The 26,685-nt window shown below is 36.9% G+C and overlaps 1 protein-coding gene across 1 annotated transcript; it reads left to right on the top strand.

The window, feature by feature from the left end:
- Positions 1 to 772: 772 nt before the first annotated feature.
- LOC133298768 (leucine-rich repeat receptor protein kinase HPCA1) lies at positions 773 to 6,052 on the top strand. The gene is made up of 18 exons (XM_061498104.1): positions 773 to 883; positions 1,006 to 1,077; positions 1,255 to 1,329; positions 1,422 to 1,493; positions 1,607 to 1,768; positions 1,909 to 1,983; positions 2,074 to 2,145; positions 2,295 to 2,366; positions 2,453 to 2,521; positions 2,616 to 2,690; positions 2,820 to 2,891; positions 3,001 to 3,135; positions 3,224 to 3,696; positions 3,766 to 3,918; positions 4,011 to 4,150; positions 4,220 to 4,439; positions 4,694 to 4,935; positions 5,349 to 6,052. Exons 2-18 carry the CDS (start codon positions 1,019 to 1,021, stop codon positions 5,862 to 5,864), a joined length of 2,682 nt encoding a protein of 893 aa, XP_061354088.1. The 5' UTR covers positions 773 to 883; positions 1,006 to 1,018; the 3' UTR covers positions 5,865 to 6,052.
- The last annotated feature ends 20,633 nt before the right edge of the window (positions 6,053 to 26,685 follow it).

Consider the following 26,685-nt stretch of genomic DNA (forward strand, 5'->3'; position numbering starts at 1 on the left):
TGGAAACAAGTATTAAACTGGTTTTATTAACTGCTGATTACCATTAAATCTATACATGATCTATTATCATACTAATCCTTAAGTACATATAAGGTCTCCCTTTCTCCTTACTTGAATAATCACTGATTATATCCAGTAGTTACATATTACTGATTAACTGAATTGGACCTAATATGAGTTGAATATGATTATGACTGGGATATGTAATATGATTGATAATAAATAAAGAAGTGAGAATGTTTATTTTTATGCTAAAAACAAAATATTAATTAGATATTTTAACCTAGGAACACATGCAAATGTTACTATTGTATTTTGGACCGTGAGAAAGACAGCATAATCAAATGTTCATCGAGCCTCATATTCCACAATGCTTATAAGTGACTTTGTTACCATTTACTTGTCTAACAGTCCAGACTGTAAAGAAAATAAAACTATAAGTGGATAGAGTAACTCCAGTTAAGTTCGGTTTTTGCATTATATAAGGATATGTTTTAATCTGTATAGAAACTTGCACAAATACAGTCATTAATCAAATAAATCTTCCCCACCAAGAACAACACACTCCTTTGTACCAAGTGTTTTTCTATTCTCTCCAGAGAAAAGACAAATATATATTCTATTTTCTCTAATATACCAGCATTTACAAAGATTTTATTTAAAATCAAAGAGACCCTTGATTAAAATCCGTAATCTACCATCTTGCGCTTTTGTTAAGGGAATTTTGTTTATTTATTTACTCTATATATACTGTTGCAGCTGTTGCACTTCGATCTTTAAAAGACATATGGCAAAATACACCACCCAGCTGGGACAAATCAGATGACCCATGTGGAGCACCCTGGGAAGGAGTGACCTGCAACAAATCAAGGGTTACTTCATTGTAATAATTCTTCAATTCGAAAAGATTGATCCTTGTGTTTCTTAGTATGCTAATTTCATCATCCTTTTTAATCACTTTGCCAACTACTAATTTAAGAAAAGCACTTTTCCATTTAAATAAAGGGGACTGTCAACCATGGGCCTGAAGGGTAAACTAAGTGGAGATATTGGTGGACTCACAGAATTGAGATCCTTGTAAGTATGATTTTTCTGTTTCTTGTTAGATCATATGAACTAAATCATTAAGGTTACTCAATGTTACTAATCCAACTGCAGTCACAATATTGATTTAATTTTTTTCATTAAAAGGAAGAAACAATCTTCCATAGCATGTTTTGTGCTAATTAACTAATTCAATTTATTAAACTGTAGGGACTTGTCATTTAACAGAGGTTTAACAGGTCCTCTCTCTCCACAATTAGGAGACCTAAGCAAGCTAAATATTCTGTAAGAATCAAGAAACCAGATAAATTGCTAATGTAATTTCAGGTGCAGCAACTTCAAGTTAAATGGCATAAGGCTTTGCTTCCCTCTTTCAGGATTTTGGCTGGTTGCAGCTTCAGTGGCAATATTCCAGATTCATTGGGAAATCTTTCAGAGCTATCTTTCCTGTAAGAAGCATTTTACATGTATAACAAATAAGTGACACCCTCCCCCTTCTTTAAGAATCTCCCTTTTTGGGATGATTAATTTAAAACTATACCAATCTCATTGAACTATTCAGGGCTTTAAATTCAAACAACTTCACTGGAAAGATACCTCCTTCATTGGGTAAACTCTCCAAACTTTATTGGTTGGATTTGGCAGACAATCAGCTGATGGGGCCTATACCAGTTTCAACCTCCACCACCCCTGGATTAGACCTTCTTTTAAAGGCTAAGCACTTGTGAGACGCTTCTTTATTTATTTATTTATTTTGGTTGACACTTAAGAATAGATTTTATTTAGTGCAGTAAAGAACAATGAGTAAAAAACAGTCGAGTACTAGTAGCTATACTGAATTTTTTTCATTGCTATTTAATGCAGCCATTTCAATAAGAACCAGCTTTCAGGTTTCATTCCCCCCAAACTTTTCAGCTCTGAGATGGTACTCATTCACATGTAAGTTGACATTCTGGTATCTATTTATGTTTATAAGTTTATACTCTCAACTATTGTGGTACTTTGAACTGTTGTTTTTCTTCCTGACAGATTATTTGATGGAAATAAGTTAATTGGGAGTATACCTTCCACAATAGGACTAGTTCAGACACTTGAGGTTCTGTAAGTAATTCCTTCCTTCATATTTCAAGTGTTCTTTTTATTCACTTTCCTTCCTTTTAATTGATTTTATTTTATTTTCCTCTTTACTTCTATTGTACTAAATATCCTCTTTCGATGACCTTTCTCATTTTTATTCCAATTAATGACAGTCGGCTTGATAGAAACTTCCTGACAGGAGGGGTCCCATCAAATCTCAATAACCTCACAAACATAAATGAATTGTGGGTACTTGCATTTGAGATATGAGCATATAAAAGGATTTTATAATAATCTTAATGGAGATTTATACAGTTTTGTTCTCTTTCAGGAATTTAGCACACAATAATTTGACAGGTCCTTTGCCAGACTTATCTGAAATGGATACCCTCAACTATATGTATGTAATTGGCATGAGTTGGTGTTTCTATTTTCTTTCCTTTAATATGGTTTTATCATTCAAATGATGCTGATCAATTTATAATCTTGTGTAGGGATCTTAGTAACAACTCTTTTGAACCATCTGGAGCTCCAACTTGGTTCTCAACTCTACCATCACTCACCACTCTGTAAGTCTTTACCAATTATACAAAAGAGTTTTTTCTCCCTTAACCGCTTCCCTAAACTTATGAAATAACATGTAATCTAATAAGGAAATCCCCCCTACTCCCCCCACATAACCTACTCTGTGCTTTAAGTATTATGGAGTTTGGATCTCTTCAAGGCCCTCTTCCATCGAAACTCTTCAGCATTCCTCAAATACAGCAAGTGTAAGTTCCAAACTTTTTTGTTTAAGATAAGTTGAGCTACAAGTTAGAATACGTTATCAAACAATGGTCTGTTAGTAATGATAATTTTAATCTTTTCAATTATTCTCAGGAAACTAAAAAACAATGCATTGAACAATACATTGGACATGGGTGACAGCATTTGCCCCCAATTGCAGCTAGTAGATTTGCAAAACAACCAGATATCCTCAGTGACACTCAGTTCACAATACAAAAACACATTGATGTGAGAAAGTGTTTGTTCTTTAATCTGATCCTTTGTCTGATCTTTCATTTGCATGGGCTTTTTCTGATGTCTACCTCATGCCTCACAGTCTTATAGGAAATCCAGTGTGCAGCACTGCTCTCTCAAATACTAATTTCTGCCAACTTCAGCAACAGCCTACACAACCCTACTCTACCAGCTTGGCTAATTGTGGAGGCAAATCTTGTCCCCCTGATCAAAAGCTCAGCCCACAAAGCTGTGAATGTGCTTATCCATATGAAGGAATGTTGTACTTTAGAGGACCCTTGTTCAGAGAACTGTCTAATGTAACAACTTTCCATTCACTTGAAATGAGCCTGTGGGTGAAATTGGGTTTAACTCCTGGCTCAGTTTCTTTACAAAACCCCTTCTTCAATGCTGATGATTATCTTCAATTGCAACTAGCACTCTTTCCACCAACAGGGCAATATTTTAATAGGTCAGAAGTTCAAAGAATTGGGTTTGAATTGAGTAATCAAACTTACAAGCCTCCACATGAGTTTGGACCCTATTACTTTATTGCATTTCCTTATACTTTCCCAGGTAACGTAGAAACAAATTACACTTGCAACTTCTATTCCACTGATATACAACTAATGTAAATTATTTCAGCTTCCCACAAAGGAAGTTCTCTTAGCAGAGGTGTTGTTATTGGGATAGCAACTGGCTGCACTTTTCTGGTTCTGAGCCTCATAGGTTTAGGGATATATGCTATTCTGCAAAAGAAGCGTGCAGAGAAAGCCATTGGATTAAGTAGACCATTTGGTAATTATTCAATGTACTCATTTTATTGTAACAACTTGTGTGGAAAAGTTATGAGCAGCTTTGCTTATACCACAGTCATGTGTTTCTTCCAGCATCTTGGGCACCAAGTGGCAAAGATAGTGGAGGTGCACCCCAATTAAAGGGAGCAAGATGGTTCTCTTATGATGATCTCAAAAAGTGTACCAGTAATTTCTCTGAAAGCAATGAGATAGGCTTCGGTGGCTATGGCAAGGTATTTTCTGTATGGTAACAAATTTTTAGTTCTTGTAAATGTTTAATAATTCCCTTTTATTGGTCCTAGGTGTACAGAGGGATGCTCCCTGATGGAAAAATGGTTGCAATCAAACGAGCTCAGCAAGGATCAATGCAAGGAGGCCTGGAATTCAAGACTGAAATTGAGTTGCTTTCAAGAGTTCACCACAAGAATCTTGTTGGCCTTGTGGGATTCTGTTTTGAACAAGGAGAACAGATGTTGGTTTACGAATTTATGCCCAATGGAACACTTAGGGAGAGTTTGTCAGGTCAGTTCACATTGTAGTAACACTCAAACAAAGCAGCAAACTTAGCCTCTCAAGGAAAAGCAATTATAAAATTCAGGGAAGAACTTTTTGTTGATTAAATTATGTGGTATAAAATCATTGCATAGCACAGAAATATCAAAGTAATACATACACGTTTCTTTGCAGCTTATTTTTTGGAATGGAATTTTATTATACAACTACAATACAAGAGAATAGAATTAAAAAATTAATAGTATCTTCTGCATTAATATGAGTTGCAGGGAGATCTGACATTCATCTTGACTGGAAGAGGAGACTTCGCATTGCTCTTGGTTCGGCCAGAGGACTTGCATACTTACATGAACTTGCCAACCCTCCCATAATCCACCGAGATGTGAAGTCATCTAACATATTACTGGATGAAAATTTGACAGCAAAGGTTGCAGATTTTGGCTTGTCTAAGCTTGTATCAGACAGCGAAAAAGGCCATGTTTCAACTCAGGTTAAAGGAACTTTGGTAAGCAACATTGCACCATTTCTTATGTTGTTGATATCTTCGTTCTTGTTTTCTTGTTTTTCATTAGAAGAAGTAGATGTCTTATTTTCATACAACGCCCCGCATAGCCTTTTGTTCGAAGTAGATACCAAATGTGACTGAATAACTGTACTTCAATTTTATTTGCATTTTAATTGTTCAACTTTGCCACAAGCCTTAAATTCTGATACATACATGGTCCATCTCAAGAAATAAATAAATACACAGATAGTTGCCTTGATAGTGATTTTCATGACTAATATATTTCACCACGCAAGAATTTTATATTGAATCATTAGTTGCAAAATCTCCATCGTGGTGTGGTGTCTTTGGTTTGCTTTCTCTTTTCTTTTTGGCAATAACAAATTGGTAATTGAAATTGTTAACATCTGCAGGGTTATCTGGATCCTGAATATTACATGACCCAACAACTAACTGAGAAGAGTGATGTGTACAGTTTTGGGGTGGTTATGCTTGAATTGATAACTTCAAGACAACCAATTGAGAAGGGTAAATACATTGTTCGCGAGGTGCGCACCTTGATGAATAAGAAGGATGAAGAATATTATGGTTTGAGGGAACTAATGGATCCAGTGGTTAGAAACACACCCAATCTCATAGGATTTGGGAGGTTCTTAGAGTTAACAATGCAATGCGTTGAGGAATCAGCTGCAGAGCGTCCAACAATGAGTGAAGTTGTGAAAACACTGGAAACCATTCTACAGAATGATGGGATGAATACTAACTCTACTTCTGCATCCTCATCTGCCACTGACTTTGGAGTTTCTAAGGGCGCAATTAGACATCCTTACATTGATACTACTTTTACTAAGAAGGACAATGTTAATGACAGTAATGCCTTTGACTACAGCGGCGGGTACACACTTTCAGCAAAAGTTGAACCCAAATAGATGCTATATATTTTTGTCAGAGAGAGATCATTTTCTTTTCTTTTTTCTTTTTTCTTTTTTTCCTTTTTTTTCTTTTTTTCACTCTCGAACGAAAATATCAACGTTTTCTGTTCCTCCTTTTTTGTTTTTTGTTTCACTAAAACTAATGTTGTCTTTTCTTTTTATGATAAATACCTTTGTTGCATAAACTGTTCTGGAAGAAATATTGAAGTTTATCTCAGATCCAGCACGTGTTAGTCCAACAATGCTGATTTCATAACTATGATCATAAGTGGGTTGCCGGAACCAAAAAATGGTAAAATAAAACCTCTCTTAATCGGCGTTGGATTGAAGTTTTGCTGTGTATTTATCAACTTCTCGATCGTTTAAAAAATGGTGCTTGGAAATGTTATTATTCAACAACCTTCAAAGGTCAAACTCCAATGAGTAAGGGAAGGATACTGATACAGGACGCGGACTTGTATTTGAATATATCTACATAAAATATCTGATACAATAGCTACTCCCCTATTTATTCCTACATTCCGCTGTTGCCTTGTAAGCAAACCATCTACTTTTACGCAACCAACTAACAACCTATATACAAAGTATTTCTAACTCTTACACTTTATTTCACATAGTCAATAGCCCATGATGGGGAACGGTGGTTAAAATGCCGCTTTTCGTTAAGTTTTTTATCTAAATGTCATGCGAACAGTGTTATTTTCAAATATGTCCGGACAAGTTCGTTACAGTGCCCAGCGAACTTGATAGCCAATGATTTTGTTACACGTGACCCACTTTTGCAGGAAAAGTTGACTGCCACGTGTCCAAGTTCGCTACTACTGGTAGCGAACTACGTAGCCAATAATTTCGTGACACGTGGCACACTTTTGCAGGAAAAGTTGACTGGACAAAGTTCGCTACCAGGGATAGCGAACTTGGTGCGCTACGTGGCACAATCTTGTTGCCCGATTAGAATTAATGTATCAATCATAATAATAAAAAACGAAGAAAAATGGCTAATTAATCAATGTACCAATCAAAATTAATGTACTAATCATAATCACAATTAATGTATCAATCACCAATCACAATTAGCATACCAATGGGATTAACTTTTGATTGTACCAATAATAATTAATGTATCAATCACCAATCACTTTGAAGGGCCATAACTTTTAATTCAGATATCCAAATCAGATATTTTATATTTTATTTCACATAATTATTCGAGATCTACTCAATGACACTTCATTTGGCGTATTTTATCTCTCACGTGTGTCGTTCGAATTTGTAACAATAGTATCACAAACAATTAATGTACCAATCACAATTAATGTACCAATGATTGGTACATTAATTGTGATTGATGATTGATACATTAATTGTGATAAAATTAATTGTGAATGGTGATTGATACATTAATTATGATTTGTGATTGGTATATTAATTGTGATTTCAAATTTCTCTCATATGCCGTAAAACAAGTGAAATTTGATGGTTTATCAAAAGGTCATCATACAATCAAATATGGTTCAATCATGGGCCCAATAGTCCTCTAACAACATCAAGTTTCATGGTACCATTATGTCTCGAACTCCCATATAATGTCAGCCATAGACATGATTGTCCCAACGATATTGAGTTTCAGTATCTCATTATAATGCCTTAACTCCAATATAGTGTCAACCACAGGCATGGGATCTTGACGACATTGAGTTCCAAAATTTTGCAATTGATAAACATAAACACATAAATGCAACATATAAAATAACAAAACTCAAGGCATTATCAATCGCTTAAAATGAAATATGTATATCAACCAAACAAATTATATCCAAAAAAAATGTTCAATATGATAAGCAAATAACAAAGAACTACAACTCCCACTAACTGTGCACATCAAAGCAACTCACAATGCCCATGTTTATATGCATTTTAAATATCACGGGCCTAAGTCTTTTGGTTAGAGGGTCAATATCATTCACATACAATACAAGAAAAAAGGAATTTTCTCCCACTAACCTTAAGGCAAATGCACTAACAATAATTATTGTCATCAAAACTCAAGAAGGTCATTACCTCATCAAATCACCATTAAAATAAAATAACATAAGCAATGAGTGGAGAGCCTAACATTAGATTCATTTTTCCATCTCCAAAAAAATACCCAAATTGATCCAAAAAAGATATAAAATTCAAAATCCTTCTTAAAGAAGCCTTATAGAAAGTTCATTTAAAAATAAACTCATACTCTGACGTGAAAAAATTAAGCAAATACCTCTCATTGACTCCACAATAACTTCAAGATCACACAAACTTAATAATATCTCTCCTTCTAAAAAAAAGTTCAAGTGCACTGTCTATGTTAACTTCAAAATTTACTACATACAATAACCCCTTTAGGCAGGTAATTGCAATTTTTATCAGTAAAGAACTTTGACAATTTATAAATAATATTTTGAAGATTCATTCCCAAATAACACGAAAAACTTCACAACATGTGTTTCCAAAATTTATATTGCAATTATTAAACAACAATTTATGCCACAAACTTTCGAGGGCAACATTAATAATTATACTTCTTAGCTTTTTAATCAAACTTAATTGAGAGAGTATATAAAAATTATGCTAAATTACTAACATTATAATCACCATAATTTATAATATTTTTTTATTGATTAAAATTAAAAAAAGGAACATAAATATTTATGTGTGTCAAAAATTAAAATATGTATTTCAAGAACACTGAATAAGAAATTATCTAAACACACTTACAAGTTGATTCAAAGAAAAAATAAATAGAAAAGTACAATATGAAGGCAAAAAGGAAGGCATTTAGAGAAACTACAAGGCCAATTAAAGCAAGATATCATAATGAGCTTAACATACTAGTACATTCCCCTTTGGATAGAATGCACTAACCAATGTCAGAATCTTAAACGAGTTAATCAATGAGCGCAACATGTTATCATAACAAGGCCAACATAATAGTACATTCCTCCCTTTTGGGCAGAATGCACAAACCAAGGTCTGAGCCGAGGTCAAAACCTCAAATGAGTTAATCAATGAGCACAATATTGGATTTGAAAATTCATCCCCTTTGGGCTGATAGATTTTCAGACAATAAACCTCCAATAACTTCATCTACAATCTCAAGGAAAAGTTGCTCATTCAGAGATCTGTCCCCTTTGGGCAGACAAATAACTTAGACTAATGCACTTGCAATAACATCATCCCAAATAAGTTATCAAGTTCCTAGTTATACCACATAGTCACCTCATTTAGGCAAGAAATTGCATGAAATAACCAGAAGTATTTGACAAATTGTAAAGAATTTTTCATAAGTCAATATAAGCAAATTTACTTTGATGGTAATCACTCATGCTAATTCATGAAAATTGTTACATATGAATTAATTTTATTTTGCCCAAAATCATGATACAGTCACTACAAAGGTGAAACACCCTTACTAATCATGAATTCAAAATAATAACATTCTGAAATAAGTTTTGCACTTAAACAGTTTAAATAGAAGCATGCACCTCAATAAACACAAATACTAGAGCAAGCATAAGATCATAATATGGTAAAATAATATATCTTTCACGAAAAAAATTAAGGTTTATCACTTTTTCAAAAAGGATATTTATTGCAACAATTTTTTAAAATATTATAAGATCGCATTTAATTATAACACCACACAAGTAATATTTGGTAAAAATTAGGTAAATATTGGGCTCACAAACACCTCTCGCGCTATATCCTGCATAAGCTTCACTCAAAAGATCCAAATAAGTCTTTTTTTCCACTATCTTCAAGTAGCGTATGTCACCTTTATCATTGGATCACTCAACATAATGTACAATACTTCAATATTTATACTAACTGATTTGAATAAGGAGACACCTAATGATCCATTACAATTACCAAATGGGCCAATCACAAGGTCAAGGGCCAAGAAGCTTAAGAAATCTCTTAGTGGGTTGATCCAGCAAATGTAGACTAATCATGAAGACATCAAGTTCAAATTAAATCATAATCAGAATTTAGTTAATGCCATCAATGCGAGGGAGGTTGAGTGGAATAATTAGCAATTTTCAATGTCGTTAATGTTTAGTGGGCTGATTAGCATTTCTAATGTCATTAATGTTTTGTGAGTTGATTAGAGTCTTTTCATTTTTCCAAGTTGTCAACTTTAAATTAGTGTCTTTTCATTTGTTAGTCTTTTCCTATTCTTGGATGGATGTTTCAAGTATAAATAAAAGAGGATACAACTCTTGTAATTAGACCTTGAAGTTTTAAATTTCAATAGAGAGGTTTCTTCTCTTTGATTCTTATTTTGAACTCTGAACTTATCAAGAAGTTTGTTCTTGTGGCGTTCAAACCATACTTATCACTCACCTTCTTCGTTTTTGAGCGTGTTGTCTTTATCTTTCTTTATACCTTTGGTTCTTATCTTCCATAGATAACATGTCAAAGTTCTTTATTTCTTGTTTAAATTCCTGATTATAGAAACGATCCTAATTAAATTGGTCTTGGGTTTCACTATTCTTGGTGAGGTTCATATCACTAACTTAATAATTCAACCTATTAAGCTAAATAGAAAAGCTTCATATTAATAACATAAAAAAAACTTCAAGGTGGTGTTTGGTTTACAGCTTTCCAAAATTTTCCTATGCAAATGAAGTAAGGTTTCCAGAAAGCCAATGTTTAGTTCAGCAGATTAACACAAAATCCCCATCCATCCATTTGCGTTGCTTTTTCAACTTTGTCTTGGAAAGATAGGTTTCTGCACTGTTTAGAAAGACTTTTTGTAGGTGGTTTTTTTTTAAACCCAGGTGAACCACTGTTTACAATCAGCCAACACACATGTTTCTTCTATGTCCGTTGGGAAATGATTAGGGGTAAAGGGTAGCAAGGCTGATTCAGCCTTTTTTAAAATCAAGGTTATTTTAGTAAAAGCATATTTTTTCCCATCTATATTTTATCAAAAGCCAAACATAAACTTTACAAAAGTTACCTAATTTTTCCGGTAAAATTTTTTCTTACCAAACTACTTTTTTTACATTTTCCTATCAAACTCACTTTCCAACCATTTCCCTAGTTATCTCATTTCCCTATTATTCATACAAATTTCTCTTCAACCAAACACCCCCCAAAGCTTAACGAATGGAATATGAGCCATCTGTTTCGAGAAACAAATATATGAATGCGAATTCAAGATGCAATTTTAACTTTCCATCGTCCAATGTGCAGGTATTTTCAAAACTGAAACATGTGATGCCGATAAACTTAGCTTTTAATAAATAATTTTTTTGAAATTCTCAACTTATTGTGCTCAAGAATCTAAGTTTATTATTTTGATCAGAAGTTTATTATTTGTTCTACAAAATTTAAATCAAATTCTCAACTTATTGGGTATACTTTCCAAAAAAAAAAAATACATATTCAAGGATAACAGAGGGCAAAAAATTTCAATCCCAAAATATGCAATCATGTCTAATAATAAACGATTGTGTTCTAAATTATATTATAATCAAGGCTTTGATACCAAGTAAAGAACAATTTTAACCCAAAAGCTTAAGCTGTTGGGTGAGGCTACATTAATAGTTTTATATTTCTTTAATATGCCCCAAGAGCCTATTGAGCTTGAAGGGTGAATGTTGTTAGTACATAGGTGTCCTAGAGACAATCTGAGAGTCAGATGGACCCATGTACTTCTTTATTTGTTATGAATAAAAGCATTCTTTATCTTGTTTCATATTGCATGTCTCAAATATTGAATATGAGTAACTGGATAAAGCCCTTTGAATGGAACAGGTGTCACATTACGGATCTGTGATGTGATAGGGATCACGATCATGAGGGCTCAATGACACCACACATCCATTGCCAGAAATATGTTCCTAGTCTAGAGATACCGATAATGGGCATTGGTGATCTCGGGTAAGACTAGCACGACTCATGGGAGGATCTATTGGAGAATAGCTCACACTGAACTGACCCACAAAGCGACACTACAAGGAAATCACACAGATAGTGTCAACAGGTAATGTCTCTTATTATTTGGATGTGTATTTCCTTAGACCTGATGTTATCATATAGACTTGTGCTCTGGAAGGTTTGCTTTGATTGGATACCTTGTTTGCCTGAAACATGGAGACTTGTAGGTATACTCTTGGGCATGCCCTAAGGACTCAGGGTTAATGCGACAAGCTAAAGGAATTCATCAATCTCTGAGAGACATTAGGTTATCCGTAGACCGATGAAACCGGGATGACATTTACGAGACTTGGGAATCTATGCATAGTAAGGAGTCATGAGATGACCCGCTCTTTAGAGTCCGTAAATGAAGATTTCCTGTTTCGGCAGAAGCTAACCCTAGACCGCAGGGGTTGATACATTATCCTTGACCTAGGTCAAGGGATGGAATAACCGAGACTTAAGGACAATTCACACAGTAACCAAATAGGTATAACAGGTTGATCATTCGATGAACTCAACTAGCTCTGGGACAACAAAGCATTGCTAGTGCTCTGTATTGTCATTAGATGGATTGAACCTAATGGGCCCAAGCCCATTTATATCAGTGGCTATGTTGGGCCTGATGGGTCGCACACAAACACTTTAAGTTGTCTTGAATTCTAGCATATGTGGTTTGGACCTAATAAGGCATAATGGGCCTCAGTTGAAAAAGCTCACATATTGGGCCAAGAGAGAGTAGGTGGCATCATGGGTCAAGTTGGACTTGATCCATGATGTAACCTAATTAATTTAAATGTTAAATTAATAAAATTAATTTGAATTCTAATTCGAATTTTGAATTTGAAATTTGAAATTTGAATTTAAATATAGTCATTAAATTAGATTTAATAAAGATGGAGAAAATAAAAGAAACCAATCAATTAGATTGATTGGAAACAAATCAATTGGATTGATTGACCAAAATTAAGGAAATCAATTTTAATTAAATTAATTGGCTGAAATTGGGAAAATAAATCAATTGGATTGATTGATGGAAACCAATTATTTAAATTAATTGGTTGAAATTGGGGAAATAAATCAATTGGATTGATTGACCAAAATTAAGGAAACCAATTAATTAAATTAATTGGCTAAAATTGGGAAAAAAAATCTGGATTGATTGACCAAAATTAAGGAAACCAACAATTGGATTGATTGACCAAAATTAAGAAACCAATTAATTAAATTAATTGGCTGAAATTTGGAAAATCAATTAATTGGATTGATTGGATAAAATTAAGGAAATCAATTAATTAAATTAATTGGTTGAAATTGGGGAAACTAATCAATTGGGTTGATTGGTTAAAATTAAGAAAATTACCCATTAAGATTGGAATTTGATGAGGGCACTGATTTGACCTAGTCTTACGTGAATGAGGCGCCACATCTATATATAGCCTCTCTTCTTCCTTAGTTTTGTATCTCTTCTTCTCTAATTTTCTCCACTGAAACCTTAGCCAACACACATGTTAGTGTGGCGACTATCTCTCTTGGAATAACCAGAGCCATCACCCAATCTTTATTCTTCTCTTCAGTCTAGCAACCTCAATTGACGGATATTGGGCATTCGAATAAGTGTTCTTCTCTTACAAGACAACAAGGTGGTATGGATTTTCATCGGAGGACTTGTGTTCTTCAAGTCTGAAGAATGGATCAAGAACACATCTGATCAAGAATAAGTATCCGAATAAAGGTATCAACTTTAAACCCCTAACGTGTCTATTGCATGATTCATGGGTTGAACATAATTGAGGGTGGGCAAAGGTTGCTTATTCCGCAAAAAAAAATTAATTTCCCATCTTTTATGTTTATGGCCTACAAAAGGCTACTTTCAAATGATGCATCAGACCGCCTGACTCACCTGTTCTAAGAAATTTCATAATATTTAATTATTTTTATTAATAGAATGAGGGCGATGATGATCAAACTCATGATCTTTTAGTCACGACGGCTTTGATACCATTGTCAGCGGGCTAGGGGGAGCCCATGACAGGGAACACCACCAGTGGGCTTAGCTAAACCAATCACACCAAATAGGTCCAACATCATGTCTCAACCCAACATAGGTTCATGGATCCTCTCACTTATATGCATTTAACTTTGCCCATTACCAATCAATGTAGACTCCATCACACTTGAATATCCCAACAATCTCCTCCTCAAGTGTGAAACCTACATTGATATTCTCCTCCTCAATGGGAACACAACCTACCTCTAGCCAATCACTAGGCTAGCCTGAGCCGAACTCAGTTCTGATACCCCTAGTTGGGCCAACAGGGGGAGCTCATGGTGGGAGAGACCTTCATCCATGTGATAAGTGAGCAACGATATTAAGTGGGTTTAGACACCGCAATCAAGCCCAAAACCTTAAGGCATTACTTAATACAATAGGTTTTATATTGCGCCCCTGCATGGATCATGACTTAACCATCTATCTTAAATTAAGAAAAACTACAATTGATTAAAGTCCACAATACATGTAAAATTGGAAAAGTTTAAATATCTCTCTGTGGTTTGTCTTTGAATCATTTACCTCCTTGTGCTTTTTTTTATCATTTATCCGCATGTGCTTTTTTTCATACAAGTCCCTTCTTAAAAACTTAATCAAAATGCCTATTTTACCCTTTTAACAAAATTATAATTAAGCTACCTTGTGTCATCTTTTTTCCCAAGCTAACTTATGTTATTCTCACATGCATATATATTAAACAAAAATTAATGTGATTCTTTTACTTTTAGTACATTATATATATAATGAAAAAAATTCTAAAATTTTTATATCTACTTCTCGAACCTTTCTTTGGGTGTTCAAAAGTTAAATTCAGAACAATATGAACGTAATTTATGTCATTCAATAAAATACGCTATAGTAAGGAAATTAAGCGCAATTGCTGTAGATTTAATTCATCATGTGTTATCGGCTAGTATTTTTGCTCAAATAATGTACGAATACTACAATGACCAGAGGCCTTACGACATCATGAAACCTCTGGGAGAAAATTCGGTGACCAAATCATCTTTCATCTTAGGAGAGACTTAACAATCTAAATGTTAGTAATAGCACAATAGAATTGTTATGGACCTGAGTAAGGCCCATAACCTTGGAAGGCCCAGACGACCTAAACCCAAAGGTAAGCTCTATAAATAGGAGCTAAAGACCACAGGTATGACTAATTTTTCTTTGACCTATTTTATACAATCACACAGCACACACACCACCCCCTCTTTGGCTAAAGGTCGTTACATCGCGTGTTGTGATTCGCTACCCCCAACATACCTAATCCATAGGTATCTAGAGAAAGCATCTAAATCCTACATCAACCAGCTAACCCACGGTTACACATCTCTGCCATTGAGGCAGAACATTGGCGCCATTTACGGGGAACCAATTTCCTATAATCAAGTGGTTTAAAGCTAGAAATCAAAATGGTGCGGACAACCAGGAGCGATTATCGGCTGCCATCGATGTCGAATCCTAGACATGAACCAATCCCTCCAATTAGGGAGGATCCATCGGGGCAACATGTGCCCAATAATCATCAGCAGGTAGACACCAATGTCGTTCATGTCAGTGATGTGCATTCCAATTTTGAAAAACCTGGGAATCGAAGACAAAATGATTTTCGGGATAAAAGGCAAGAAGAAAGAGCTCCGACAAGGGGAAGGTTTGAAAAATATGCAACCCTTAATTCACCCAGGTCGCAAATCTGGAGGGAGGTGGCCTCTACTGAAACGAAAAAGGTGAAGAGACCCCGACCTTTACTAAACAAGGCAGGCTTAGATCAATCTCGGTATTGTGCTTTCCATGACGGACCAGGACACACCACTGATGAATGCTAGGACTTAAGGAATGCGATTGAAAGATACATCAGAGATGGCAAGTTGTGCCAATATCTCATAAGAACCCAGAGCTAGAGAAATAACAGGAAAAGAAAAGGCCGGCATATGAGCCCTGCCAAAGAGAAAAGATTGAGGGATGAGAGCCGAGGTAAGAAGCCGGCCAAAGAAGAGGATGAATTCATCGAGCTAGAATTCGAGTGTAATGTCATTAGTGGAGCTTTTGGGGGAGGAGGTGACATAATGAATGCCAGAAGGAAATACTTGAGGGAGGTGCTTTCAATTCGAGAACAACCTGTATTCAAGAAAGAAGCCGAGCAACCAGAACCACCATTGTTGTATTTTACTGAAGAAGAGTTACAAGATGTAATGCCAGGACATGTTGATGGATTGGTTAATCACTGGAAAACTGGTCAATTGTCGAGTCAAAAAAATCTTTGTTGACAACGGCAGTTGTGCGGGCATAATCTTATGGAAGGCGTTCAAAAAGATGAGCTTAGATGAAGAAGATCTGAAACCTTGTAAAACTACTTTGATTGCATTCAATCGAAAAAATACCTCCCCAAAAGGATACATTTATCTCAGATTTATTTTAGGATCAAAAGAGGCATTCAAATCTGAGAGAGTACGATTCATTGTAGCCGACTTCCCTTCAGAATATAATGTGATATTGGGAAAATCAACTATTCATAACTGGGATATGTTGGTATCTACCAAGCATCAAAAGATAAAGATGGTTGATAAACAGAACACGATTATCACCATTTCAAAAGATCAAAAAGAGTCTCGGGAATGTTATTATAAGTTGGTTCAAGCAGTTGAGAATGGCCCCATATCCTCAACCCAACTCAAAGAAGATAATAGCACAAGCCAGGTCGATGCAAGCCAGAAGACAGATAAATCAGTTAACATGGTGGAGTTGGACATGAGAGACGACACCCAGATGCCAAGGCCAAAACCCGATGGAGAATTAGAAGAAGTAACCATTGGGGATCAAGGGCAAGTCACGAAGATCGGCAAGGGCTTGAAGGATGAGGTTAAAGATCAGCTTGTTAAGTGCTTGAGGAACAACAAGGACATTTTTGCTTGGAAGTCGACAGAAATTCCTGGAGTAGACCCTGCTTTCTGTTGTCATAAGCTAGCAGTATACCCGGAGTCCAAGCCAATAGCTCAAAAGTAAAGGAAGCTCAGTTCTGAACGTCGGCAAGTGTTGGAGGATCACGTCAGGGAACTCTTAGAGGTCGGGTTTATCAGGAAAATACAATACACCACCTGATTATCTAATGTGGTCATGGTAAAAAAGCCAAACGGAAAGTGGAGGGTATGTACGGACTATACTGACCTAAATAAAGTATGTCCAAAGGATTCATATCTGATGCCTAATATAGATCAGTTGGTTGATAGCTCTTCAGGGTTCCAGATGTTGTCATTCATGGACGCTTATTCTGGGTATAATCAAATTCCATTACACCCTGAAGATCAAGAGAAAATGGCGTTCATCTCGAAAAAGGCTAACTACTGCTATAATGTGATGCCTTTTGGGCTAAAAAACTCGAGGGCTACTTATCAAAGGATGATGAACCAAGTGTTTGTAGATCAGCTAGGAAAAAGCGTAGAGGTGTATATAGATGATATGATAGTCAAGTCGTTGGAGTCAACGGTGCATATTGAAGACTTAGAGCAGACTTTTGAAAAGTTGAGGCAGTATAATATCCACTTGAACCCAGCGAAGTGTGCATTCAGAGTCCATGCAGGAAAATTCCTTGGTTTTATGTTAACTCATAGAGGTATCGAAGCTAACCCGGATAAGTGTAAAGTCGTGCTAGATATGAAGGCTCCCAAAAGTAAGAAAGAAATACAGCAACTGACGGGGAGGCTAGCCTCCCTTACCAGATTTCTACCTCGATCTGCAGAAACAACGCTACCTTTTTTCAAATTATTGAGGAAGGAGGTATAGTATGGGTGGAACCCGGAATGTGAAGCCGCATTCTAAGAAATAAAAAAGCAATTGGCTTCCCCACCAGTTTTGACAAAACCGAGAGAAAAGAAAACTTTAATAATATACCTTTCTGTGGGTGATGTTGCTGTTAGTTCGATTCTAGTACAAGAAGATGGGAAAGGACAACAACCGATTTATTTCATAAGTCGGCTCCTGCAGAGAGCGGAGCTCAGATACCAGAAATATGAAAAAGTGGCATTTGCTTTGCTAATTTCTGCTAGAAGGCTTAGACCATATTTCCAAGGGCATGAAATTGTTGTTAGATCAGATTTGCCAATTCGGCAGATCCTTCTCAAGCCTGATTTGGCAGGGCGAATGATGAGCTGGGCTATTGAATTGTCAGAATTTGACATAACTTTTGAAAGTCGGAAAGCCATCAAATCTCAAGCACTAGCAGACTTCGTCAAGGAGCTCACCTCAATCCAAGCTGAGAGCTCACATAGCCTGGATTTTTGGAAAGTATACGTGGATGGATCCTCCAACTCAAAAGGAAGTGGAGCCGGGATTATCATTGAAAGTTTCGAAGTAGTATCAGTTGAGTATTCAATACAGATGAGTTTTGAAACATCAAACAACCAAGCAGAATATGAAGCTTTCATAGCCGGACTCACGCAGGCTAAGGAACTCGGAGCACGGAAGTTACAGATTTTTAGTGATTCCCAATTGGTTACTTTCCAAATTACAGTACCAGGGAAGGGGATCATTATTTATCAAATATCTAGACATAGCCAGGCAATTAATTGCGGAGTTCGAAAAGGTGGATATAAGTCATATTCCTAGGAATGAAAATGGCAGGGCCAACATATTATCCAAGTTAGCAAGTACAAAAGGAAGAAGAAATCACAGGACGGTGATTGAGCAGAACATCCCAAGGCCCACTTGTGTAATGCAAATAGCAGAGGTAGATGATTGGCATTGTGTCATCATAGATTACCTGGAAAATGGGGTATTGCCTTCAAGAAAGGAGGAAGCCAGGAAGCCAGTTAGAGATGCAGCGCTGTATACCATGGTTGAAGGGAAACTATACGAAAAAAGGAGTTTACTCACCTCTGTTGAAATGTCTGAGCTCGGATAGAGCGCAATATGTCTTGTCTGAAATCCATGAGGGAATAAATGGTCAGCATGTTGGAGGTAAGGCCTTATCTCGAAAGGCGATTAGAGCCGGCTATTTCTGGCCGTCCATGAGTAATGATCCCAAAGAACACGTTCAAAGATGTGATCAATGTCAAAGGCATGGGAAGAACCTTTTGGCTCCCCCAGAAGAGCTAAACCTAATTACTGCTCCTTGGCCATTTTTCAAACGGGGGATGGACCTTTTAGGTCCATTTGCAGCTGCAGAAGGCCAGTTGAAATAATTGATAGTGGTTGTTGAGTATTTTACAAAGTGGATAGAAGCAGAGCCAGTTGCAACAATCACTTCGGCTAGGATACAACGTTTCTTTGAAAGAAATTTAATTTACAGGTTTGGGATCCCGGCTGAAGTGGTTACTGAAAATGGAACGCAATTTGCAAGAAAATTTTTCCAAGAGTTGATGGCGAACCTTCATATCCGACATCGCTTTGCATCAGTGGAGCTCCCCCAGACTAACAATCAAGCAGAAGCAGCTAACCAAGTTATCATAGAAGGATTAAAGAAGAGAATAGAACAATCTGCCAAGGGACAATGGGTACAAGAGTTGTACTACATACTCTGGGGATACAGAACCATAACTCAATCCTCTACAAGAGAAACCCCATTCAGGTTAACCTATGGATATGAAGCCATGATTCCAGTGTAGCTAGGAGAACCATCCTGGAGAAGAGTTTAGGCATTATTGCAAACAGAAGAAGAAAATAACAAAAAAATGGTAGTGGAGCTGGATTTGGTATATGAGGTTCAGGTTATGGCTCATTGCAGAAACTTCACGGCTAAACAGCTCGTTGTTAACTGATTCAATAAAAAGGTGAAGCCCAGATCATTTATGGTAGGAGATTTGGTTCTTCGAAGAGCAGACATCGGAGGACGTAATTCGATTGAAGGAAAACTAGCTCCAAAATGGGAAGGGCTATACAAAGTAAAAGAAAAGCTTTCAAAGGGGGCCTATATGCTGGAGACTCCACAAGGGAAGAATATTAAAAGAACGTGGAATGCAGACAAAGTAAAGAAGTATTTTAGCTGAAAAGCAGAAGGATATTTAAATTTTATTTTGTAATTTCAAACTCAATTATGAGTAGTTGAATAAAGCAAGCGTTCGTTTTTCAGAAATCTGTTGTTTATCTCAAACCGAGGTATTGGAACCCGCCTTGCCAAAATAGCAAGATCGTGAGTTCTAGCCAGGCATCAAACCGAGGTATTGGAACCCAACTTGCCAAAATAGCAAGATCGTGAGTTCTAGCCAGGCATCAAATCGAGGTATTGGAACCCGCCTTACCAAAATAGCAAGATCGTGAATTTTAGCCAGGCATCAAACTGAGGTATTGAAACCCGACTTGCCAAAATAGCAAGATCGTGAGTTCTAGCCAGGCATCAAACCAAGGTATTAGAACCCATCTTGCCGAAATAGAAAGAACGTAAGTTTTAGCCGAGGTACCAAACTAAGGTATTGAAACCTGTCTTGCAAAATAGCAAGTACGTGAGTTCTACCCGAGGTACTTATCCAGGGTATTGGAACTCACCTTGCATAGTAGCAAGATCGCGAGTTCCAGCCGAGTTAGATAAACTTGGAAAATAAGGGGACGCCCTTAAATTCTCAAGTTCTTGCGAATAAAGCGAGGTCATCGCTAAAAGCGGAAATACTGTATAGCATAAAATAACCCTGATCAGGTTATGAAGCTATCTTAAAATCATTTGATGACGAGTCAAATGTATATTCAAATGCATATAGCATGGCAAAATATGCGATGTTCATCACAAATAAAAAGAAGAATTTTCAAAGTCATTACAAAAAATACAAAATAAACCGGCATCCCGGCCCTTCTTTCAACAACAAATCGTCATTCCGCAGCAGCTCCCGAACCTCAGCCTCAAACTCCTGCCCAGTGGCCTCAACTTCTGGAGTGATGGTCACGTTTTCAGATACATCCAAATTTTGGTTAACTCGAGGAGGGATGTAAACTCCACCCCGGACGTAGCCAAAACAGTCAAGTTGATCAGTCTTCAGGGTCACTTCAGGGTTAAAATATTTTATTTGGTTGATAGCGTTATTGAACGTAGACCCAACAGCTTTTTCCAGCGCGACTTGGCTAAAATCATAATCAGATTGCAAATCTTGAAGATCATATTTTAATTTGTCATTTTCCAAAGCCAGAGCAGTGATTTTCGATTCTCTCTCCGACAGCAAAGTCGACTTCTCCTTGAAATGATTGACGATAGTCTCTTTATCAGCATCAAGGATAAAAGAATCAGACACGAACTTCAAATCTGCTTTGAATTGCTCCAAAGATGACCTCATCTCAGCAACAACACTGGTTAGACTTTGATTCTCCTGGACTACCTTGTCCCAGAGTGCATCTCTTTTAGCAACAAGTTCTGTATGCTTTTCCAATAGCAAAGAATAAGGCTTCAATAAAGCGGCCGCCTTAAAGGCGTACAACTCAGCCTTTTCCAGTTCCTCCATTTCGGCTCTCGAAATTACCCTAGACCCAAAAAATGCGGGTGGGGGACGAGTCACACCTCAGAGTTCAGTAGCTATCCCAGTTTCCCACAAAGCACCTCTCCTAAGTCCAGCTAGGAGAGCAGGAGGGATTGGGGTACCCCGGTCCACAGATACCACGGCACGAATGGTACCTCTAGTACCTTCAGCAGGGGAAGCTTGGTTACAACCCAATTCCAGCCAATTTTCAGCATCGTTGGTGAGATCCAATACTGATACACTAGGATTAGCAACCGAGATAGAATAAGTAATAGCCATAGAAGGGCCAATAGTTCTCTGCCTTTTGGCAGTTGGAGGAGGCCGATTTGTAGCCTTTCCTCGCAGCGATAATATGTAGTCAGGTTCTTCTTCCATGTTGGGGTCCATGCTGGAATCTACAAATAAAGCAGGCACAGTTAAAATAGGCATACTAGTTCGATCTGAGCCGGTCTGTGATCTGGCTACCAGGGAAGCCGCGCTCAAATGGCCCTGGGAGTTCACATAGGCCAATAAGGTCTTAACATTGACTTTATCTTTCTCTGATAATCTCAACTTAAAGTCAAACGACCTACGCAGGTGATGTTCCTGAGACCAATAGAGGGGAAACTTTCCTTCTTAGTCCTCTCCAATGAACCATGGTCTCTCTCTGACTTCGGCAATCACTTTGAAATACGAGCCATTGAAGTCTTTGAAGGAGTCACTGTAAACAGAGAACAATTTCCTCGAAGGTTTCCTAGCAAGACCTTGGATGCTAGTCCACCCTTTGAACTTAGGAGGCTCATAACCAGTGCAGGGAATATACATATTGAAAAAGTAAAGGAAAAGAGGAATAGTGCAAGGTAAGGACAGAGATGCGCACAGTTGCTCGAAAGCAACAATATAGGCCCAACCATTAGGGTGAACTTGAGTGGGGGCAAGGAGAAGGTGGTTTAAAAGATGTATTTGAAAAGGAGAGAAGGGGAATCGAATACCAATTTTGGTAATCAAATCGCAATAAAAAAAGAGGGAATGTGGTTCTTCATGATTTCGACCTGAGCAAATAGGCTCGTCATCTGCGGGAGAGAAAGTGTTGAACCCAACCGGGTTAGCTATGGGAAGCCCGGATACCTCTTCAGTAGTCATGGTAGACCTAAAGCTTAAACCTTCCTCTGTTACCCATGAAAATTGTCTGCGAAGATTACTACTAATAAGGGCAAAGCCCTGCTCAGCTGGAGTTACCTCAGCTTCTTGCCCTTGACTAGATGAGGCCATTTCCACACCTAACTCTACATAAGGTGACTCCATAAATACCTAGAACAACATGGGAGGATTAAAAGCAGGAAAAGTAACGTACCTGAACTAAATAAATTACTATGGGAAGATCTTGAAGAATCATCTGAAACAACCAAATGAGCTGGGGTAGATGAGCCGGGATGATGTGTACAACTACCTAACACTAGGTCGGCCATGAAGTCGTTCCCTTTTTCAACAAATTGGGCACTGAGATAAAAACAATTAAAGCAAGGATCCGAATTTCTATCATCCGGATTAACTACCACGGCTTGATGAGAAGAAGAAGGCAAAGGAGGGTCATGACTTGGACTTGGAGGTAAACACAAGGGTTAGAGGATTGACCTATGCTATGAATAGTATGTTTTATCAAACCCCTTGGATTACGGCAGATGCCTGGATTGGGTCCGCGAGTTGAAGGAGAAGATGGAGACGCTCCCCTACTTCCACTTCCTCGATAGCCCCCTAATAAGGAAACTTGTGTCTCTTCCTCGGTCCGGGGTCTACCAAACAGCCAATACCTCAGACCAAGAGAAAGACTCTGGATAAACCATTCTTCTTCTTCTGCGTCCATCTCATCACTGCGGCCAAAGCCACGAAGACAAGTGGGTTTCCCTCGACCAGTGAAATTCCTCTTACTCATACTAAGAAGAGTTTTTGAAGTGATGATAAGAACGAGAAAAAATGCAGTGCATATTTAAGTACGACAGATAGTGGGTAATCGCAAGAAAGTACTCTATAGGCAATGCAGTGTATATTAAAGTGCGATGGATAATGGGTACTCAGGAGAACAAAAGCAAGTTATGCATATACAGAATGCAGAATATGACAACATCAGAAGCACGCATGTGTATAGCATAGTATTGTGCAATTTCGTAATCAATTAAATCACACAAAAACGCAAGTGCACGTATCAACAAGTAATAGAGTGGATGTGTGAGTCCAGATATCGTTCCCACAGAGATTATATAATGCTATAGCTTTCGTGAAGCAATCAAGGTAACAAATATAGTTTGTTGAGAAACTAAAGACTAATTTAACACTTAAAAATAAAGCAAAGTAAAATAAGGCTACTAATTTACTCAGCAAAAATTCAGTATCAAAAGAAGTGTTTAAAATGTATCAAGACAGATTGGGATCAATTTCCCCACTATTGTAATGTCACCAGAATGCAGTAACCCTGCTACAGCAATTAACCAAATAGCAATCAGAACATCAATGCATGCAAGGGCTCTCACCATCAATACATGTATACTAAGTCCCACATCTCTATGGCCAACATAGTTATGAATCATTAAGTGCAAGTTTCATTTGATTTTGTGGTGTGAATGATCTCTCTACCCACAATTAACTAATTAAATTAGTTAAACCACAATGCTTAATAACTTTCTGAGTTCACCTATATCTCTATAGCCCAAACCCTAATTATCTTGTAGTTCTCTCTCGATAAGTCAACAAGAATAAAAATAAGCACTTTATTAAGCAACTGAAAGGAAAATCATGTAACAAAGTTAAAGCAATACTGACTACATTACAATAAGGGTACTCTATCACCCAATCCTAACAATTAGCCCATAATAGGGTGAACAGAAACCACAAGGGAAGAATAAGACTCTATAGATCTAAAGTAAAGAAAACAGGGACGATGTTGTAGCACTGCTATTGCAGCAACCATGAGCTTCACCACCATCAATGTAACACCCCAAATGTGTAAATACATATAGGGTGCACCTTCATCATGCATTCAACGCGCGGAAGTCTAAATTTAAACTTTACGAATGCAAATATCAGAGTGCGGAATGGAAACACATAACCATACTTATTCCATATAAAATTAAAAGCGTTAAAACGTCAATACAAAATAAATAACACTAAACATTATTTAATGTAATCCCAAAAAGATTAACTAATCCTAAATAAAAACATAATTTATGCCGCATCATAAGCCCAGTCATAATGTGGTTGTGGTTCCTTTAGCCATTGTGTACTTAGTGCTTCATCGAAATCATAATGTGGAAAAGCTTCTATTAATAATTTCATAGCCTCAGTCCATAGGCCTCTATCTGTTAGATCCTTTAGTTTCTCTTCCCAGGTAGGTGGAGTTTCTTCTTCTTTATGTACCAGTCTCTTACCCTTTCTTTCCCACATAACTTTCTTATTACTTTCTTTCATCTTTTCCTGAAATGGGTGGTCAAGGGGGGTGAGATTTTGGGGAAAATCTCAGTAAGGTTCACAGCTGGAGCATTCTCCAACTATGACGCTTACTCCTGCAACAGTTTATAATAACAATACAAAATGGAACATTTAACATCATCATATAAAAATATCATGCCATCATCATCATCATCATATTCCTGCCGGCTTTTACGGACTTACGGAGATACCCAGAGTCCTCGTCAGGTTGCAACTGGAGTATCAGTGCACAGGCCAACATTTAATAGCATGGTTTTAAGTTTCAAAAATATCATAATCACATAATGTAAAGCACTATAAACATATTGCAGTCAGACCATAACTTATCATAGTTTCATAATGGTGGCATACATAGAGAGATTACTTCAACAACTGTAAACACTTACCGTACTTGTCGTTTTTTACTTGTATACTTTCAACTTTTGATCTCTTTACTTGCCTGTTTGCTCCCTTGACTCCCTTTGCTGATGATCAACGACTTAAGGAAACACTTCTTGACTTTTGACTACTTTGAATCTTCTTGAATGAACTTCCTTCCTCCTTGAACATACAAGGCCGCAAGCTTAAAGAGAGGAGAAGAGGGATTTTCTTGCTTAGAGATGAAGGGTTCTTTGGTGGAATTATTAGGAAGAAGGACTAAGATCCAGGCTTGTATTTGATCTTGGAACAATTAGGTATTTCTCACTAACACACTCACCATTTCGAAGCATTCATGGACATCACAAAATGAACTAAACTCTTTGTTCTTTCCTTTGGTAGTGCCGCGGCTATAGAGGGAAAAAGGAGAGACTAAAGCTTGTTCAAATAGGCAACCTAGAAGCCTTGCCATTACTTGATTGCTGGTAGGTTTCGATCACATTAAATGAGAGTAAGGTGGTGATTTGTTGTCATAGGTTAGATTGCTTAATTTAGGGACAAGAACATGATGTCAATTTCCTTGATTAAGGAAATTTAGTGATTGCTTGATTTAAGGAATTGATGATGTGTGACTAATCGTCATTAAAAGTTGCTCCCTTGATTTAAGGGATTGATGAGGTGTGACTAATCGTCATAAAGGTTGCTTCCTTGATTTAAGAGACATAATTATTTGATTGATTGACATATTGTCATCAATTTGCTTGATTTAGGGAAAGTGATTGACTACTAATCATCATAATCCTAACTTCCTTGTTTAAAGGAATTTGACTGGCTTGACTTAAGGAAATTCGATTTGCATTTAATGGCTTGAAAATCAAATAAAATCAAATTCATTTCCTACACCTAGGCCGCGGATTTTAAATGCTTGGAAGGAAAAGATTTCCTTTAATTTTGGACCATGATTTATTCCTTAAGATTATGGACCTTTAACCTATTAACCTGACCTAATTTGTGCCTATTTTTCCATGATTTTATGACACTTTAAATTGACTTCTTAGAGCTTGTTTTCTCTAGTAAAACCGTGGGCTTCTTGCTTGTAGGGAAAAAATTCTAATTAAATTCCTAGTCATATAGTACTTCTTTAGGTTTATTATGTCATGGCCTTACTTTGGGCTTTAACTTGATTTGGGTTTCATTTACCTTATTGGACTTTACTTTATCATATAGAGCTTTCTTTGTATCACTTGGACTTGTCCACATTAAATGGAATTAAAACTTCCTTTGTTGGGTTATACTTTGATCCATGAATTCATTGGATCCCTAATGCTTATGTCTTTGGTCCATTGGACCCATACTTCTAATTTACTTAATCATAAACTATTTCATCTGAAATGTCTCGTTTATTAATTATCATAATTCTTCATTAATCATGATACAATATTTAGGGTTGTTATATCCTCCCCCACTAATAAAATTTTCGTCCCGAAAATTACTATAACTCGGGGTACTTCTGTCTAATCTCATCTTCTCGCTCCCAAGTTGCTTC

This window comes from Gastrolobium bilobum, unplaced genomic scaffold, assembly GCF_033153095.1.
Source record: "Gastrolobium bilobum isolate Gb01-03AN ecotype WA unplaced genomic scaffold, APGP_CSIRO_Gbil_v1 utg26981, whole genome shotgun sequence".
Classification (NCBI taxonomy): domain Eukaryota; kingdom Viridiplantae; phylum Streptophyta; class Magnoliopsida; order Fabales; family Fabaceae; genus Gastrolobium; species Gastrolobium bilobum.